The following is a 19,806-nucleotide window of genomic DNA, read 5'->3' as shown; positions in this document are numbered from 1 at the left end:
AACTCTCCCAAAGCAGTAATAGCAGCGTTAAGAGTGGTGTCAACGCAGTTACAAGAACAATTTTCACTTCAGTAGAAACACAACATCAATAACCTTAACTCTGCATAGAAAAAGAGTTTTAGAAGAAGAAAAAAGTGAGGGAAAACAAAAAAATTGACACCCTAATTAATGTCATTCTACGTTAGGTTTTTTCTTCGACAACAAAAATAAATTACATAGAAAACACAATTCATTTTTCTCTCTATTATTATTTTTTTTATCAACAAACAAAATAAATAAATAAATATATATGACTCACTTTAAAGATGATCTAATTTTTATACAAAATATAAAAACAAACATTCTTTTCTCTGAACACCACAACAAAATACTCCACACTTATACAAATTATCTTTTAGTAGAAAGTTTAGCTAAAATTACTCTCTATGACATATATTGGGAAGATGATATAGCTTTATTTTTCCAAAATAATTTAAATACCTTTGTTTGGTCCCTTTCTATTGAAATTTTCAAACTTATCCTCGTATTTGTCCTTCAATACTCACTCAACTACTCCTCTACATTAGTTGCTTCTTATAACCAATATAGATAAAATATTAAAACAGTTGAAAACGGAACACATCCAAAACAGATGTATCCATTTAGGTTAACTGAGGCATGTGTTGTAGAAAATTTATTGATAGGAAAGGAAAGTATATGTATTTTTTATGAAGCATAAAGTATAGTTTTTTGGCAAAGTGGAATTTGAAGCATAAATATATTAAAAGTTGTGGTTGATATGAGAGGAAAATGAATGAAAGCAGGGAGGGAGAGGTCATTATCTTTGTAGGACGAACCACGGACATGAGCCAGATGGCGTGGGGCACTGAAGCTTCAGAAGGTGGGTTCAGTTTGACTAAGGACAACTATAAAGGTTTCAAGGGAAGAACTTCCTTTTATACAACTTCTCTCTCCTCTTCTATTTTCTTTTTTTCTTTTGTGTTTTAAGCTTCATTCAGTACAAAATTATAAGTATTATTCTATTTTTGGATGTGGGAGAAGGAAAGAAATATGAGAGAGGGATATAGCAAAAATTAGCTAAAATCATAAAGTAAATATATGAATATTTAATTTTTTATAAATGTGTGAATATTACTAATAAATTGTGGAAAAACTTTAAAACAACCATTAATAACGATTAGTATGTGTCTTCTGGTACATCTAATATAATTATATACATCTAATATAATTATATACTGTTTAAAAAATAAGTAATTGTCATAGCCTGTGAAATCCTTTACTGCCGCCACCACGTCCTTTTTTAGACTATTCCAACAAGATTTTATAAAACTAAAGTTAAAACCATTAGGGTTGGGACTCTTTGAACTATCACACCCCAAATCGCGACTCTCCCCTCTTCTTCCGAAAAATCACCAATTAGCATCTCATTGTCGATTTCTAATATGGAATTGAATTCGACCTTATCCAGTCTGACCTGGCAAGCGTCATTCCTAGCGAACTTCTCTTCAAAAAACTCACAAACCTTATTGTCAAACCATGTGTTATTAACAAAAATCTCGTGCAATTGATTCCTTGCCTTCCTCCATTTTACCGAAGAGTGAAAGAACTTTGTATTGAGATCCCCTGCTTAATCTAGCTCTGTCTTGCTTTCTGAAATAAAATCGCCTCTTGTTTAGACTTGAAATCTCATATGCAATAAAATTAAACAATTTAAATTCATAATTTTAATGTCTAAGTCTAAAGTAAAATATAATCTCAAATTTATTCGTGACTCATCTTTAATGTGTTTTACTCCATTGGATTAAACAACAAGAATTAGCAAGTATTTTTGTGCACTTTATAAAATATTTTTAAAATGTGATTAAAAATATATTTAAAGGGAATAGTATAGGTGTTTTTTTATAATTAATAATGAATATTATCTTATACTAAATAGAAAAAAATAAAGAGATCAAACTTTTAAAATGGAGATTGAAATTAAAATAATAAAATATTTGAATCAACATGTTATCTTCATTGATATGTATGTCCTAAATGCAGCATTTCAAAATTAAATTTATATGAGTATAAGATTATAGTCTTAGTTTTTTTATATTATTTTGAATTTAGTATATCGAAGTTTTAAATTAAAATTAAGAAATAAAACTTACTAAATAAATAAAAAATAAATGTTCAACAGATAATTAGTTGTCAAAAAAGATTAATGCATAGAGTTTATTTAGTATAAAGTGAAATATACAAACTATGGTTGATATCATAAATAAATGCAGAAACGTAGGTCTATTAGCTAGAGAAATATTAATGAGTGGCTATGAATGTGCATGTTCTCTTCTGGTCCCCTATTTCGAATTAAATTTACCACTTTTGTTTGTACGTGTGCATGTCCTCTCTACTTGTCTATTTTTGCAATAAATTTTTATTTATTTATCTAATAATTCTAACTTATGCTACAATATTCATTATATATTCTCATAATTTTATAAAAGGAGTTCTAAATAATTTATTGATTATTTTTAATTGAATATTTGTTAAGAATTTTCATTCGATTCGGTGTTCAAAATATATTTATTTTATTTTATTTAACTACTTTATTATTTAACCTAGTTATTAATGAGATTATATGGTCATTGTTTTTGTTTTTCTATCCCTAACTTGTTGATCAATTTGTATTTTCTCATTCTAATATTTTCTAACTCACTCTTGGAAAAAGAATGAATAAGTTCAATAGCAAGTTGAATTAGTACTAAAAATAATTATTAAAAAATAATTAATTTAGAGAATAAAATATTAGTTATTATATTAACTAAGTTATATGTTATTTCATAAATTAAAATATTATTGGTATCTAAAATAGTTTTTATCAGTAATACTTCTTGGACTGTTGTTACAGGTTCTTTTATTAATTTCTGGAATGATAAATGATATTCTACTACTTCTTTAGCAAATATTGCAGGGTTATCTAATAATGTTAGCATTCCGGATACAGTCTCTCAATTTTGGACAGGTTGTGATTGGAATATTCCCTTCTCTACAGCAGATGCCTCATTCTTTTTAATCATATCATGGTTAGAGAGGAATAGGATATTCCTAATTGGATTCTAGATGAGTCTAGTCGTTTCACTCTTAAATCGGCTAGGACTTTTTTCTTAGAACTAGGAGTTCCATGTGGTTGGGGTAAATTCATTTGGTTTTCATCTATTCTGCCTTCCAAAACTCTAGTACTCTGAAAAAATTTTCATGGGCGACTTCCTACAAATCAACATATTCAGAATAAGGGTTTGCATATATGTTCTGTGTGTACGCTTTGTGAAAAGCATGAGGAATCTATTCAACATCTATTTTTTGAATGTTCTAACGCATTGCATATTTGGAGTTGGGTTCGACAAATTTTTCTTACTTCTCATTTCTCTAATAAGGATGATCTTCTTTTTTTTTATTAAGAGTGATGGTAGTCCTTTGGTTAAATTGATTAAGCTTGCTGTGATAACCTTTTATATATGGATGATATGGCGTATGAGGAATTATGCTAGATTTCAAGATAAGATTGAGGTTTCTAAGGCTATTTCGGTAATTAAAGATTTAACTTGTCTAGTGGGAAATTCGTTTAAAGCTTCAATGAAGAATGATATGTTGGATTTCAACGTGATTAAGTTTTTTGGTATTAAGACTCGTAGTGGTAAAGTTCTTCGTACTCTTCTTGTTAGATGGAAATTTCCTTCACCAGGCTGGGTTAAAATTAATATTGATGGGGTTGCTAGGGGGTATCCTGGTCTTGCTACTTGTGGAGGTATTTTTCGTGGGAGTATGGGAGAATTTATTGGTGCTTTTTCAGTGTTTCTTGAAGTTCAGACTGTTTTGATTGCTGAGTTTTATGGAGTTATACATGCTATGAAGGAAGCTAAAAAATGGGGCTTACTAGTGTCTGGCTTGAATGTGATTCTGCCTTGGTTTGTGATGTGTTTACTACTAGGACTAATGTTTCGTGGATGCTTCGTAATCGATGAAATACTTGTCTTAATTTCTGTGGGACAATCAGGTTTAGGGTTACTCATATTTTTCGTGAAGGGAATGCGTGTGCTAATAAGTTGGCTAATTTGAGATTTATTCATAGAGAATCATTTCATTGGTATAGTAGACTTCCATCTAGTCTGTTCTTATAACTCTTTATGAATAGGTATAGTCTACTTATGTATCGTTTTTGTTAACATATGGGTTTTGGTCTAGTCCCCCCATATTTTTGTATTTTCTTTGTTTTAATAATATTTTTTTCATGTGATGGCAGATGATTGTTGTTACTTGAGGTGTCAGCCTTACTGAGATGTCAAGTTGCATTGTGATGCCTAACATGAAAACTTTTTATATATAAAAAAAAAGTTTATAAAGTAGTTTATAAATTGATATATAACCTTAACAATCAATGTTTTAATTATTAACTACTTTATATTATAAATTAATTTTTAATTTAATTAAAGACTGATTTAAAATTTAAAGTATTTGGTAACTAAAACATTGATACTTAATATTAGATATCAATTTCAAAACTACTTTATAAATTTTTATTAATAATAAAAACTAATTTAAATACTAATAATTTTTTTTAATTTGAAAACTAGTATCTAAGTTGATCGATCAATTCTTTTTTTTTCTAAATTAATTATTATTTAATAAAAAAAATAAGGGTCACACCATTTGTTGATGGTACAAAACAAATGACAAAACACTTAGAGAAAAATAAATAAAAAAATATATATTTTAAACACTTAATAAGGACTCAACTAAAAAAATATACCTAAATTGAGTTACTCTAAATTTAATTAAAATAAATCTTTACAAAAACTTTATAACTTAATATTAAACAATTACAATTACGAGAGAATTGAAACATATTTTGCTCATAAGATAGTATAACAATAACAAAAACATTACTAAACAGTTACTGAAAAATCTTAAACTCTCTAAATATTAAATCCTAAACCATAAAATTCTAAAATCTAAAATCCAAAATTCTAAAATGTCAAATTCCAAATTCTAAATCTTAAACCCATAAACCCTAAATCTTAGATCCTAGATCCCACACCCAAGACCCAAGACCATAAATCCCATCTACCAAACTCCTTAGACCCTAAACCCCAAAACCCGAAATCATACACTTTAGAACTTTATACCCTATAACCAAGACCATAGACCTTAAACTTTGTACCATAAAATTGTAAATCCTAACCCTAAATGTTAGATCCTAAACCCTATGTCCTAGACATGCAACCTTATATCACAAACTCTGAATCCTAAAGACTATACCCCTTAGATCCTACACCATGAAACCCTAGATCCTACACCTGATATCATATACCATAATCCTTATATCTTAAACCTGAGATCATATACCATAAACCCTAAATCATACATCTTAAAACCCTAAACAGTATACCCTTAAACCATACACCCTAAACCCTATATCATATACCTTAGACCCAAGACTATAAACCATATACCCTAGACCGTAGACTCAATAGCCAAGACCTTATACATTATACCCAAGACTTTAGACCCTAAACACTAAGGTATTGAATTTAGGGTATAAGGTCTTGGGTCTACTATTTATGACCTTGGCTCTTGGGTCTAGGGTCTAGGATTTATGGTCTTAAGTCTAGGGTCTAGGATTTATGGTCTTGGGTCTAGGGTCCAAGGTATTGGGTTTAAGGTTTAGGGTGTATGGTCTAACGTTTACGGTTTAGGATGTAGGATTTAGGGTTTATGGTATAGGGTCTAGGGTCCCAAGGTGTAGGATCTAAGGGTATAGTGTTTAAGATCTAGGGTTGCGAGTCTACGACATAGGGTTTATGAGTATAACATTTAATATGTAGGGTTGATGGTTTATGGTATATGGTCTAAGGGTTTGGGGTTTAGGATTTATAGTATAGGGTCTAGCATTTAAGGTTCTAGGATTTATGGCATGTGGTCCAGGGTTTAAAGTATAGAATTCAAGGGTCTAAGGTTTAAGGGTCATGTGCTTAAGGTTTAGGGTCTAAGGTCTAAGGTCTATCATATAAGACCTATGGTATAAGGTCTATGGTTTAGGATTTCGAGTTGAGGGTCTAGGGTTTAAGTCGAGGGTATATGGTTTAGGGTCTAAGGTCAAAGATCTAGGATTTAAGGGTCTAGGATTTATGGTTTAGGGTTTAAGGTTTAAGGTGTATGCGACTCTAAAGGTGAACATTGTGATCAATGATGAATGAAGAACACAAAAGGAGAAAGAAATTGAGAAATTGAGGGGTGGGACGGAAGAACAAAAGGTTTGAACATAAAGCAAAAATGTTGCAATGCATAGGGTTCAAATGAAGATGGGTCACACTAGTAGCATTAGGCAATTTCTTTGAGCACCATATCAATTTTAACCTGCACCCTATGTTTTTTAAATTTCCAAAATTACCCTTATTCTGAATTTGAAAACCCATTAATTAATTTTTATGTAGGCACACACCATCTTTTCTAAAAATGGAGATAAAAGTGCTAAAGGAGAATGAACAAGTTAAAGACAAGATGAAAAGACAAAGCTGGAACATTGAAAACTCGCTCAAACTCGCCCAAGATCCGCTCAAGGCTCGCTTAAGCGAGTTTGACATCAAAGTTGGTTTTTTTATTCTCATGAAACTTGCTTGAGCAAACAATATCTTGGTTGAGCGAGTTTGAAACCAATTTTGTTTATTCTCTAGAGGAACTCGCCTAAGACTCGTCTAAGGCTCGCTTAAGTAAGTTCACTCCCCGAAGTTGGGTTTTTTCTCCTAAAACTCGCTTAGGCAAGTAATATCTCGCTTAAGCGAAATGTCACTTATCCCAAGCCCAATTAGGTTAAATAGAAGGCATGAGGCATAACCTTGGAGATCATTAGTAAAATAGAGAGAAATAGAAAACCTTAGAGGAGGCAGTCGTTAAGGAGAAACATCTTAAATCTTATTTTCTTGCTTTCCATGCTTGAAATGGCTAACATTAGTGGCTAATTTTTCCCTTTGTGATTGGGAGTAATTAGTTCAAACTCTTATGTATTGAGGTGATATTTATCTATAATATTTAGTTTTTGATTGATGATTGGAATTATTCATGATTTTGATCCTTAGATTTGACTGGAAAGTCCTTCTAAGCATCTGACCTAAAGGATAATGCTTAACATATTTGAATGTTAGGAATATATTTGAAATGTTAATTTCTCTATAAAATATGTTTGTAACGATAAGGAGTTTTTATAAATATACAAAGAATCGATATTTAGGAGACTCTTTTAATAATTTTGTATGCAAGGAATCAATATGAATGATTTTTATATGTGCATCAATATCAATCAAGATTTAATATTATATGCTTTTAAAAATACAGACGAGTGAGAAGGATGAATGTCAATCTCAATTTTCTCAATTGACTCATACAAATCTTTTACTTTGCTTTATTTAATTTCTTGTAAATTCACAATACAAACAACCTTTCCAACAAACTTTTACACATTTTATGATGGTGAATATTATACTTGAGATTTTAGAATTGCTTCTTATGGGTTCGATATCCGTCCTTAGGAAAAAACTATTACTTCTGGCTCGGTACACTTGCCGCAAAATAGTCATCAATAATGTCAATCCTAATTGTGCTAAATAAAAATTTCAAAACCTTTTTCTTTGTTTTTATATGTATTTTTGTTGATTTTTGGGGAAAAATGAACATCTTTAAAAACCACTCTCATTTCGCACATTTAATTAAAGTTAAACTGCCTTAGGACAAACGTCATAGGGTCCTAACACCTTCCCTCCATGTAATCGACTCTTGGACTCAAAATTTGGCTTCAAAGATCTTTTTTTTTGTTTTTCTGTAGTTTTCCATAATAAATTATGGTGGGGGCTGATAACATTAATTTTGCAATCAAGTTAAAAGATTTTCCAATTCCAATGCAGAGATTGTTTAACAACAATGTTAGAATATCTAACACAAAAAAGATGATAGTATAGAAGTGGTTAGATGACCCTAAGTCATCACCCAACGAATCTAATAGTGAATCAGAGTTTAAAATTTATCTGCAAACAATGAAAATTAGTAATAACAATAAAGTAAAAGGGGGATTTGTGATTTTTCAACAATAAAATATAATAAATGTTGTAATACAAATAAGGAGCAGATGGCTCCCAAGTTCTACCACCAATAAAATTTTCACAGATTCTATAAAGATTGACATCTTTTAATCCTTACACAGGGTTAAACTTAATCAAATATACATCAGTCAAATTCAACTCAGCAAAAAAATGAAAAAGAAATAAGAGAAAAAATCACAAAGGTAAATCACATGCAATGCAATCGGAAGAAGTGTAGCAAACACAAACTCTAGAATCAAGAACTTAGGAACTGCACACTGAAACATAGAGAGAAAGAAGCAAAAGAGCAAAGAAAAAAAAATTGAATTAATTTCATTAATAAAAAAGTGTAAGTGTAAGAAGTGTTACAAAAAGTAAATATAAAGGAAATGTAAAAGGGCCAAGCTGAGGGGAAAAGGCCCAAAAACGAAAGAGTCCAATAAAGCCCAAAACAAAATAATTTACATTTTAACAAGGTTTTAGGTGCGTTCCATTTAATGTTATCACACAAATAAAAAAGGGAAACAATGCACAAAAATTATAAATATTTTTTTTTAAATTATTTATATTTATATTTGAACAAATAAATAATTAGATAATTTCTTACTATTAAAAAATTTCTAAATTTAAGCATCAGAGAAACCTATATTTAAATTAAAAAAATATGATTTATAATAAATATAATATTTAAATATATATATATATATATCAAATATCTCTATTTACCTACTATTACTATCATTATTACTAGCGGAACACATTATTATTAGTGGAACACAAACGCTTTCGTGTCTAAATCCTCATTTTTTATTTTTGTTTATAATGTATATCTGTATTTTAGTTTTATTATTATGTATCTAATATTTTATTTTTATAATTATTATCTATATTTTTATAATTATTGTCTAGGATGGTTTTCTAGAATAAGTTTTTCACAACACATTTCATTTCATATGTTTTAAAAAGAATTTTTCAAAACAAGATTTGTTTTTTCTCTTTTTCTAACTGATAGTAGTGGTAGGGTGCTTTGAGAGAGAAACAAGATAGTTCTGTCATTTCCTCCAATTATAGGGGTGCAGGTCAAAAAATGTGCGGTGCAGTTAGAAAAAGGCGATGTAAGAAGTAAAAGCAAGTAAGGATAATAATGTTACTAGTGTGACCCATTTTCATTCAAACCCTATGCATTGCAGCATTTTTGCTTTCAGTTCAAACCTTTCGTTCTTCTTTCCCACGCCCCAATTTCTCAATTTCTTTCTCCTTCTGTGTTCTTCATTCATCATTGGTCACAATGTCCACCTTCGGATCCGCAAATACCAATCCCAACAAATCCTTTGAGGTAATAATAATAACAATAATAATAACAATGTTCTCATTCTTCATTGTTGAATCTGTTACATTCTTTGTTCAGTGTTTTTTTCCCTGGAAAATGAAATTTTCAGGTAGCCCAACCACCCTCTGATTCAATTTCCAGTCTTTCGTTCAGTCCCAAGGCCAATTTCCTCGTCGCTACTTCATGGGATAATCAGGTTTCCTTCTCTCACTCTTTTAATTAAATTCTTGTTTACTATCAATTCTAAAGACAAAACAAGAAACCCTAAATGCTAAACCTTCATTCTAATTTTCTGTCAGTTTCTACTTTGATAGGTTCGATGTTGGGAGGTAACAAGAAATGGGACTGTTGTCTCCAGTACTCCCAAGGCTTCAATTTCTCATGACCAACCGGTAATGATTATGAACTCCAAATTCCAATAGGTTTTATTGGGAAAGATGGATTATTGATTAGTATTGTTGTTTGGGACTGAAGTGGCATTGCCATTGGGGCAGTTTTTGAACCTGCTGTTTGTTTTATTCGTGAAGGTTTTGTGCTCTGCTTGGAAGGATGATGGAACAACAGTTTTTTCTGGGGGCTGTGACAAGCAGGTCAAGATGTGGCCGCTTACTTCTGGTGGACAACCAATGACGGTTGCCATGCACGATGCACCTGTGAAAGATCTTGCCTGGATACCGGAGATGAATCTTTTAGCTACTGGAAGCTGGGACAAGACCCTGAAGTATGCATCTTGATCATTTTTCTGCATCTTGAAATTAAGAGGGTTTCTAGAAGGATGGCATGTTTCACTAAGTTCGTATGAAAGAACAATTGATATTGTCAAGTAAGGTGAACCAAACACGCACTAAGAGAGGCTCTAGATTGAGTTAGCTGAGGTGACAGTAGTTTGTATTTTAGGTTGGCACGGGATTAGGAGGCTTGTGTCTGCACGGGAGATGGTAGTAATTAACATAGCAGTTCTTTAGGTTAGGTGTATAAATGAGCAAAAGAGTACTTTTCCTTGAGGAGTGTAGGCCCTTGGTCTTCCCTTATACGCCTTTGGATTAAATAAAATTTCCCTCAACAAAGTGTGCCCAGTTCAGATGAACATTATTCTAGCTAGTAGAGAGCATTTTTTTTTTAAATGTAAAACAACATAACACGTGTTGTACTCTATATAAATTGCACTAGTTAAATGTAACACATGCTATGATCATTTGAAAAATTCCTAATTTGATTTGGGATCACTGAAACTACATCTGTTTAGGTCACAATTTCTGTTAATGTTTTGGTGGGGTGAGCATTTATTGTGTGCTTGATCACGAATATTGTAGTGTGTGTGCATATGTTTCTTTTTAGGATAGGTTAGGAAGAATCAAATAGAATAACTGTGTTTATAAAATGTATATGTCATAATGTTTGGATTCACTTGGAACAGTTTATTCTCACTCTCGGTCTTTTCAAGAACTTGCTGAAAAAGAAGTTAAGATATAACCATTTTATGCATCATTACTAAATACTTGGTTCATGGTGTGAAGCTTTGGCAAATGACCATTTTTCCTTCTTTTGTTTTATCTTTAAGAAGTTTATGATTGTTTATTCGGATAACATTGTGACTTGTATTGAAAACATACAGTAGTAAAAAGTTGTATTGTCTGTTTTACACTGTACTTCCTTTATTTTAGGTATTGGGATACAAGGCAACCAAATCCAGTGCATACACAACAACTTTCTGATCGGTGTTATGCAATAACTGTCAAATATCCTCTGATGGTAGTGGGAACTGCAGATCGAAATCTGATTGTCTTCAACTTGCAAAATCCTCAAGTAATCTTTCTTTCTTCTTTCTAAATTATTTTTCTGTGTTGTTGTTTGTACGTTTGTATGAGTTGGCATTATAATATAAATTTTGACTTTTATGCTTAGGAGATGAAGTTTCAACATGAAATTCTGTTACTGTTGTCTAATTTGTGTAACATGAGTTCTAGTGACAAGCTTCACTGCATGGTACTGTAATTGATATTTTAGAACAAAGAAATAACAAGAAATGAAAGATAATCTGATAGTGGTGCCTTATCAGCCCAATCCACAGGCTCCCCTCACCAGAGAATATTCTCAGTGATCTCACTCTCTACAGTTGAAACCCCTGCCCACCTCTACACTACTTCACCTCACCAGAGAATATTTCTATAGTTAGTTATATTGTTCTGTACACAATTTGTTAAATTTTACATGTTCTTACTATCTTGATAACCAAGTAACCAACATCATAGGGTATCTCTTTAAGGAGTCAACAAATAATAGACAATATAGAATTTATCTTACAGGTTGTGACAGTGATTGAAGTGCAGAAAATATAAAACAAACTCGTGAAAATGCAACTCATATACGAATGACCATATTTAACCACCTTTTTTCCCTTTTTGTGTATGCATATACTTATGTATATATCAGGGTATGTAATAGGGAGGACCTTTTCTTTGTAATGAGAAGAATGGGTATTGACCATTAGATCTTATAATGCATGGTCAAGATTAAAATCCACAACATTTAAAAATATTATTGACTTTTTAAGTGATCTAGTGCCCATATGAAATCTTTTAATCTTGACTATCCATGTTGTGGTTGAACAACCTAATTTTACTCCTATTCTCATTAAAAGCATCCTCCACTTGATATCGCCCATATATGCATATAGTTATTTTTCCAACTTTACTTGCTATTTTCACATGATTTGTTTGTATTTAGTTCTATTCCTTTTGGTTTTACATGAATTTAACAAGGAGAAATTCAGAAGCACCGACTTCATATTAATATTTGAGGAGCTATTGGTTTCTATAAATATGTTATTCTTCTAATTTATATTGAAATCCCAACAGACTGAATACAAGAGAATTGTATCTCCACTGAAATATCAAACAAGATGTGTTGCGGCTTTTCCAGATCAACAAGGGTTTTTGGTATGTATTCAACTTTCACATTTAAATACACTAATAGAAGTCTTATTGTTTCCTTCTTTACTTTATGCAATCTCATTACTGCTATGATATGTGGCAATTTGGTACATGGTTTAGGCTTACACATTAATGTTTTGAAGATCCTTTACAACTCAAGAATGCCCAAACCTATGTTGCAAGAGTGGAAATTTTCAAATATCTAGGATATATAAATTCACAAAATATACATATATTTGAAAATATCATTTATACAAACATTACCAAATTGTAGGAATAGTAAAAAAATACAAAAGGGCACAACTTATAAAAATCAGTATCTATTTCTCTTTTTTTTGATTTTTTTGTGGTACCCATGACTACTAGACAGACATGTACTAGGTTTGAGAACATAGCCAATATGTGTGCTATAACATTTTTATTGTCTTCTAGAATATCTTGTTTTTTTTTTTTTTATTAGCAAAGAATAAATAAAATAAAAAGAGACACTTCAGTGTCTCAACCCTTATACAAAACCCCAAATTACAAGATCCTAGAACCCTACCAACTAAGGATCCGACAAACATTGTACTACATATCAAGGTAAAAAACCAGACCAAGATATAGAAACCCACCAGATACAGTTGTCTCACCCCACCAAAGCGGTCACACCCTCAAATAAAGACATGCATCCAACAACAAAACAAGATCATTGTCATGAAGCTGAAGGACCTTACCCAAGAGACAAACTCAAAAATACAAGACACATCATCCAACAACTAAACCATAACTTTGTAACAGACTGAGTTGTTCTAGAATATCTTGTAAAGTTGTTGTCTTTGCTGTACCTATCAACCATATTATAGGGTCCTAGTGTGTAAATTTTCTTGTCAACCTTTTGTAGTTCAGATTGTATATTTTTCTATATTGATAGATCAACTGAGAGTGATCTCTCAAGTGTTAGTTAAAACTCCTTATTCTCAACATGGTATATGTGTGGTCCAATCCTATTGTACCTATCACTTCATGCCTATTCAAATGTATTGTTATTTTATTAATATTTCTTTTGTGTGTACAAAGCTTTAAGGTAGGGGTTTTAGGCAAGTTCCTAGCCTCTTTTTGTATCCTATATATATACATCAATAAAAAGCACTATAGTATAGGTTGAATACAATGTTCTATCCATCTTATTTGTTCAAAAACTTAGTATTAGAGTAGCTAGGGTCCTGCTCTGTCTTCTTCATTGTCTCTGACAACATCTGTTGTTGTCATCACTGCTTTCGACTACCGTAGCTGTCGTCTGCCCTCGTTTTTTAAAAAAAATTAGGGTTGGGTGTGCCTCAAGAAGCGCGTGGACCAATTGATTAGCCACCTCCTGTCATGCGCCAATCTACACACATCCCATTTGTGGCGCTGTCATCCACATGCTACCTTCTTGTTGTCAGAACCACTTGGCAAAACCTTTGTCTTACTCGCTAGACTCTTTTGCGTTCATTTCTAACCTCATTTTATTGTTCCAATGTACCTTTGTGTTGGAACACATGCTCTCTCATGATTTTAGGGTTTCTTTTCTCTATTTTTAGGTTTGATCATTGTTCTCCCTCTCTAGAATGGATTCGATAGGTTCTGCTCTTTTCTTTTCAGCCACTTTGACCATTTCAAGATCAAGACTCAATTGGAAGAATTATTCATCTTAGTCTGCCTCTATGGAATTATGATTCCTTCGTCAAGGATACCATGACCACTTTGAAATTGAACTTAGCTCTATTTCAAATGCAAATATATCCGAGTGGCAAACACCTCTTTGATTCTCCTAATAAGCTCGCATATTTTAAACAAACAAACCATGATATGACCTTTACTATGAGGAAACTCTAGTTGTTGTTGAAGTGAAGATGTTATTGCAAACTAATTCATTGGAAGAAATTTCGAAATTAGATTAGTTGTATATTGTAATAATTTTCCGTGCCATGAATATAAACTTTGATGATTTTGGTGATCAAATTCTCTCTACTCATGAAGTTCTTTTAGTGGAGAGTTTGACTAGAAGACTTCTTTGTGTTCAAACTCCTAAGAGTTATGATCAAATCTCCTTATTCTAAAGTATTTTTTGATAATGAATATTAGAAATATTTGAGATTAAAATCCTGCTGCCTAGCACAATCTTCCAAAGCTCTTAGTGTTTCAATCACTTGAATTTCTCAATCCATGGAAAATCAAGGTCCATGGACAAATGATTTAGGTGCTTCTAATTGTGTTTTTTGTAATAATTTTCTTATACTCTCCATTTCCTTGCCTAAATTTCCTCACTTTATCACCACAGCCAATGAATCCAAAGTTTCTCCTTGTTAGTTAGACAAATATCTCTATCTCCTTCCTTGAACTTATAATTTATCCTTTGTGTTATTAGTTGTCTTTTTAATGTAATTTCGGAGTCAATTAATCGACTCATTAAGTTGCTCTATGACATTTGATGCTAACTCTTATGTCTTATAGGAGTGTGGTATGGGTTGACTAATTGATGTTGGACATGAATCATGAGGATATATTATCTTAATACCAACTTTGCCATATCCTTTCTTGCACTTCCGTTACTTAAACTTTTGCATGATCGATTGGGTTATCCACACTGGTCAAAATTGAAGAAAATTGTTCCTAGGCTTAACAAACTTCAAATCTTAGTGAGAGTCATGTCAATTAGGAAAATCTGTTAAGTCTTCTTTTTGAAAGAAATATGAAACCAATTGTATTATGCTTTCTCCACCATTCATTCTGACATTTGGGTTCAAATATTGTTACATATTCATTGATGAATACTCCCAATATACTTGAGTTTAGTTAGTGAATAATTGGTCTTAACATTTGTCTATTTTTCATGCCTTTTCTTAATGAAATTAGGACTCACTTTGGCAAAATAATTAAAATTCTTAGAAGTGATAATGCTCACATACATTTTGTAACACCAAGTCACCTCCACTGTCGCATCTATGCTTTTGTTTTTTTCCTGCTGTTTTTCTTGTCAAATGCTTGCTGTATATCTGCTGAAAGATATTTTTTGCTTAAAAAATTTGAACTGCTGGCATTATGGAGTATTGACTATACACTGTTTCTCTGTAGGTTGGCTCCATAGAAGGAAGGGTTGGAGTACATCACCTGGATGATGCACAACAAAGCAAGAATTTTACTTTTAAATGCCACAGAGAGAACAATGAGATATATTCAGTCAACTCCTTAAATTTCCATCCGGTAGTACCATATGACATCAAAATTAGTTTAATTTATTTTCAAGCTGTAGATTTAATATTCTTCTATGTGAGATCTGATTTTATGTCTTGGCTTTCAGGTGCATCACACTTTTGCTACTGCCGGATCTGACGGTGCTTTTAATTTCTGGGACAAGGACAGTAAACAGAGGCTCAAGGTTCCTGCTTTGTTTAATACTCTATTTTTACTTGTCCTTTCATTCTGAAACTGATCTCTCGAATTTCCAGAAGATTCTTGTGTTGTTTATTTCTGGATAAAGTAATATTTTTTGCTCTACTTCATAGTAGAACCTATCTGTATGTATGGCTGAAGACTTCGTAACCAAGATATTACTGTTACTCCCCTTTCTAGCCATTGATTTTCTCTTTCACGGTGGGGCCATGGGGCATATAGTCTGTAATTTGCCTGTTATCACTTGCCAGAAAATGCAAGGATGAATTCCTTTCAATATCCGATTAGGATGTTTGTGTTTCTTTTTGGGTTCTTTTGGCCCTTGTTACTGGGTTGATAATGCATGAAGATCTTGAAAATACTATGTTGTTTCTTATAAGTTCAATCCTTTGAAGTATCTGTTGTTATTGTCATATGCTCACAAAACTTTAATATGTTTTGCAGGCTATGCAAAGGTGTAGTCAACCCATACCTTGCAGTGCATTCAATAATGATGGTTCCATATTTGCTTATGCGGTATGTTCGATTTGCTGTTTTCACTAACCATACATGTTTACTTGAACAATTATATTTGTTTTGCTTCATTTCTCGTGACCTTCCACTTGAATAATGTGAGGGAATAAAGAAATATTTTATTAATTACAATCGTGCTAATTACATGTTCAACTCCTTTATTTGTAACAATCACATTCTCTTAAAATAGGAAATAAAACCTGCTGGTATAAATGTGTAGATTCTAGGAACCTAATTATTATGGAGATATTAAGATATGTTTATCCTAATAATCTCCTATTTACAACATTGTTCCTCAAGTTTGTAAATGTCTTCTTCCTTACTCTCAATTGGTTCTATCCCATTTGTGGGGATTCCATCACTTAGATCTTGGGCATCCTGCAAACACAAATATAGTAATAAGAAGGAGAGATCCTCCACTTCAAGTATTTTCTCCCTCTAAATTGGAGGGTTGACAAAAATGAATTTTATTTCATGAAAAGTGACATCCATTGTGATAAAGACACAAGACTCTCAGAGTGATAACACTTGTACCATTTGTTTTATAAGGATAATCAGTAAAGACACATTTAAGAGCTCTAGGATTTAATTTATTGTGATTAAGAGTATTAGAGTGCACAAAAACAACACAACCTGGCCCGAGAAAGTATACTTGACACTAAGGGAGAAAAGGAAACAAAAGACAGTAGAGGTTCAGTAGGACTACTAATGTCATTTAAGACACGAGTTTTCTTGTAGAATACTCTATGTCTCCACTGCAAATAATTCCGGCCATCAAATGGATAAGGAACCACCACATTTGGAAGATCATTAGGACCCATAGGTGTAAATTTCACCTTAGCTATTGAGGAACGTAAGAAAAAGAACTCTTTGTCAAGAGAGCAAGAAACTTAGATTCACTCATATCAGACCAAACAGGATCACACCACCCCTTGGTATCTCTAAGATCCTATTTGTGGCAAGGTTGGTGGGTGGGGGTCACCGGAACAAGGTGAGCTACAAGCATTGATACCGATGGTTGTGCGTGGCATTTCTATAGGTGACATGACTTTCTGGTGTTATGACCATCAGTGCTAGATGCACCTTTTTGTTCCTCCACTTTCTTTAAGGATGGATGATTGTAGTGGCGATGATTAGCAGATGGTGGCAATGGTCGTGGAAACAGCCTCCAATTAGGAGCTCTAATACCAACTTGAATAATGAGGGAATAAAGAAATGGTTTATTACTTACAACAATGCTAATTACATTTTCAATTTCTCTATTTGTAACAATCACATTCTCTTAAAAAAGGAAATAAAATCTACTGGAATGAATATGCAGATTCTAAGGGATATTTTTCCTACTAAATATGGACATGTTAGGATATTTTTATCATCTATAAAGTTAGCTTGTTTTTTGTTGACATACCAACTTCATTCATTTCTTTAGGTTTGTTATGATTGGAGCAAGGGTGCAGAAAATCACAATCCAGCCGCAGCCAAGAACTACATTTATTTGCACTTACCACAGGTAGGCCTGTGCATACGTCTACATGCATGCTTAAGTTGTATAATCTTTCCATCAACATATTTAACAACTCAATGGATGGATGAGACTGCATGAATGTAAAATAGTGAAACAGAATGAAACAATTATTATTCTTTCGTTTGAAATATGATTAAAACAATGATAGACATGCTTCATCATACAATATTACTCTAGTCTTTCCATCTCCTGATCAACCCCCTCTTAAGAGGGTACCCCAAATAAGTTGAGGGATGCTTCATTCCTGTCCTGCAAATATTAACTATCGTTTATTTCATTTTTTTCCCATTTTAAGTCTAACCTTGTTTCTCATGTGAACAGGAGTCTGAGGTTAAAGGCAAGCCACGAGCTGGAGCCACGGGAAGAAAGTGAAAATTTCATGCTAAAGGTCCATTTGGTTTTGGCACTCACTGTGATTTAGTAGAATCAGCTATAATGAGAAAAATTCATACTTTGATTTTTTCAATCTAAAATTTTCCTAGTATAGCCCATTTTTCTACCATACAAGTGTATTTTATCACGATTTAGGTTAGGCTGTTGTTACCCTTTTATCACATGGACAGTTTCAGATGAAGCTGATATATGTTTCACATTTTGTGGTAGAAAAGCTTTTTAGGAGGTTCATTTCTACATCCATCCACAATGATAACTATATTTTAAACTGTATCTAGACATATGCATTGCACATATACTATTTTTAGTTATTAGTAATCTCATTTTTATTTTATTTTTTATAATTCAACTAGGGACTGAAGATATTGATAATAGAAGATTATTAAAGATGTTAAGAAAATTTTCTAAAATTGTTGAAAAAAAATCTTTTTAAAGAGTGATAATTAAAAAAATAGCTTTTTAACCTTTAGGAAAATTTAGTTTATTTTACTTTATTATTTTTGTAACTGTACATCGAGAAACTTATTTAAAAAGGTTTAATTTCAATTAAGTATTTAATGTGGGTCGGTATTTTTTTTATCATCAGGTGCATAGATGTGTTGCACAAGGGTTAATTTAAATAGTGTTGATTAATTTACAACATTCAAAGGTTAAGATTGACATGTATCTAAGCGAGTATATTAATATATTCAAAGGTTACTTTGAAATTAGTTTTTATATTTGACCTTTTATCAATATATATGAAAATAAATACATTAAGATTAATATGTATTTTCTTAAATATTAAGAAAGCTTTTACCTAGTTTCAAATTATAAAAAAAGTCCCATTTATAGAAGTTTTTATTAGGTTTCTTAATTATATCTAATTATGGGAATGGTTGCAGTTTTTTCATGTTATTTGGGTTAGATGTTTAAAGATAAACTTGTAAGAAAAGTTTATTTTTGGAAATGAATAGTTAGGTTTGAATGATTGATTCTAAAAGCTCGTGTGATAAAAAAAAAATCTTAGAACTTGATGCATATAGTTCTTCAATAATGCCTTGAAAGAAATTCTCTTGAATAAATCAAATTAAATATTTAATTTCATGAAAAAAAAATTATTTTTATATATCTCAAATATGAAAATACATGATCGGAGTTGCAATTCTTTTGTCTATTTATTCTCGAGTTAGGTGTATGAAGTAGCTCTAATTACTAATAGTTAGAGTTAATTTATCATGAAGGAAAGTGAGAAAATTTATCATAAAAATATTCTAAATAACACACTCATAGGTATGAAGGCAGAAACATACACAAGTATATACACTGATGCACATTATCACTTTTTTGGAATTTCTTGTCAGCATAACCTTTTTGAATTATTTTTTATTTTCGCTGTGACTTGTTTAACCATTCCAAACCTAAGATTAACGTTTTTCCAACCTCAGACTAGCACAGAGATATTCTACATTTTCTCCCAGTGCCTTTACCTATGCTAGAATGAAAATTGTTGTTGTAAGTGAATTTGACTGATGATAGATATTCATCTTAACTACAAAAATCCTCTATCACCCAAGTCCTCATCAAATATTTTATGGATTAGATATT

General features: G+C 31.8%; 1 protein-coding gene across 1 annotated transcript; it reads left to right on the top strand.

The window, feature by feature from the left end:
* Window positions 1–9,268: 9,268 nt before the first annotated feature.
* LOC137806290 (protein RAE1-like) lies at window positions 9,269–18,456 on the top strand. The gene is made up of 11 exons (XM_068606313.1): window positions 9,269–9,447; window positions 9,551–9,637; window positions 9,756–9,833; window positions 9,969–10,162; window positions 11,106–11,247; window positions 12,300–12,380; window positions 15,471–15,599; window positions 15,697–15,774; window positions 16,233–16,304; window positions 17,731–17,811; window positions 18,148–18,456. The coding sequence occupies exons 1-11, from the start codon at window positions 9,400–9,402 to the stop codon at window positions 18,196–18,198; spliced, it is 1,041 nt and encodes a 346-aa protein (XP_068462414.1). The 5' UTR covers window positions 9,269–9,399; the 3' UTR covers window positions 18,199–18,456.
* Window positions 18,457–19,806: the final 1,350 nt, after the last annotated feature.

This window comes from Phaseolus vulgaris, chromosome 3 (genome assembly GCF_000499845.2).
Source record: "Phaseolus vulgaris cultivar G19833 chromosome 3, P. vulgaris v2.0, whole genome shotgun sequence".
In the NCBI taxonomy this organism is placed as follows: domain Eukaryota; kingdom Viridiplantae; phylum Streptophyta; class Magnoliopsida; order Fabales; family Fabaceae; genus Phaseolus; species Phaseolus vulgaris.
This window is presented reverse-complemented; position numbering and strand designations above follow the sequence as displayed.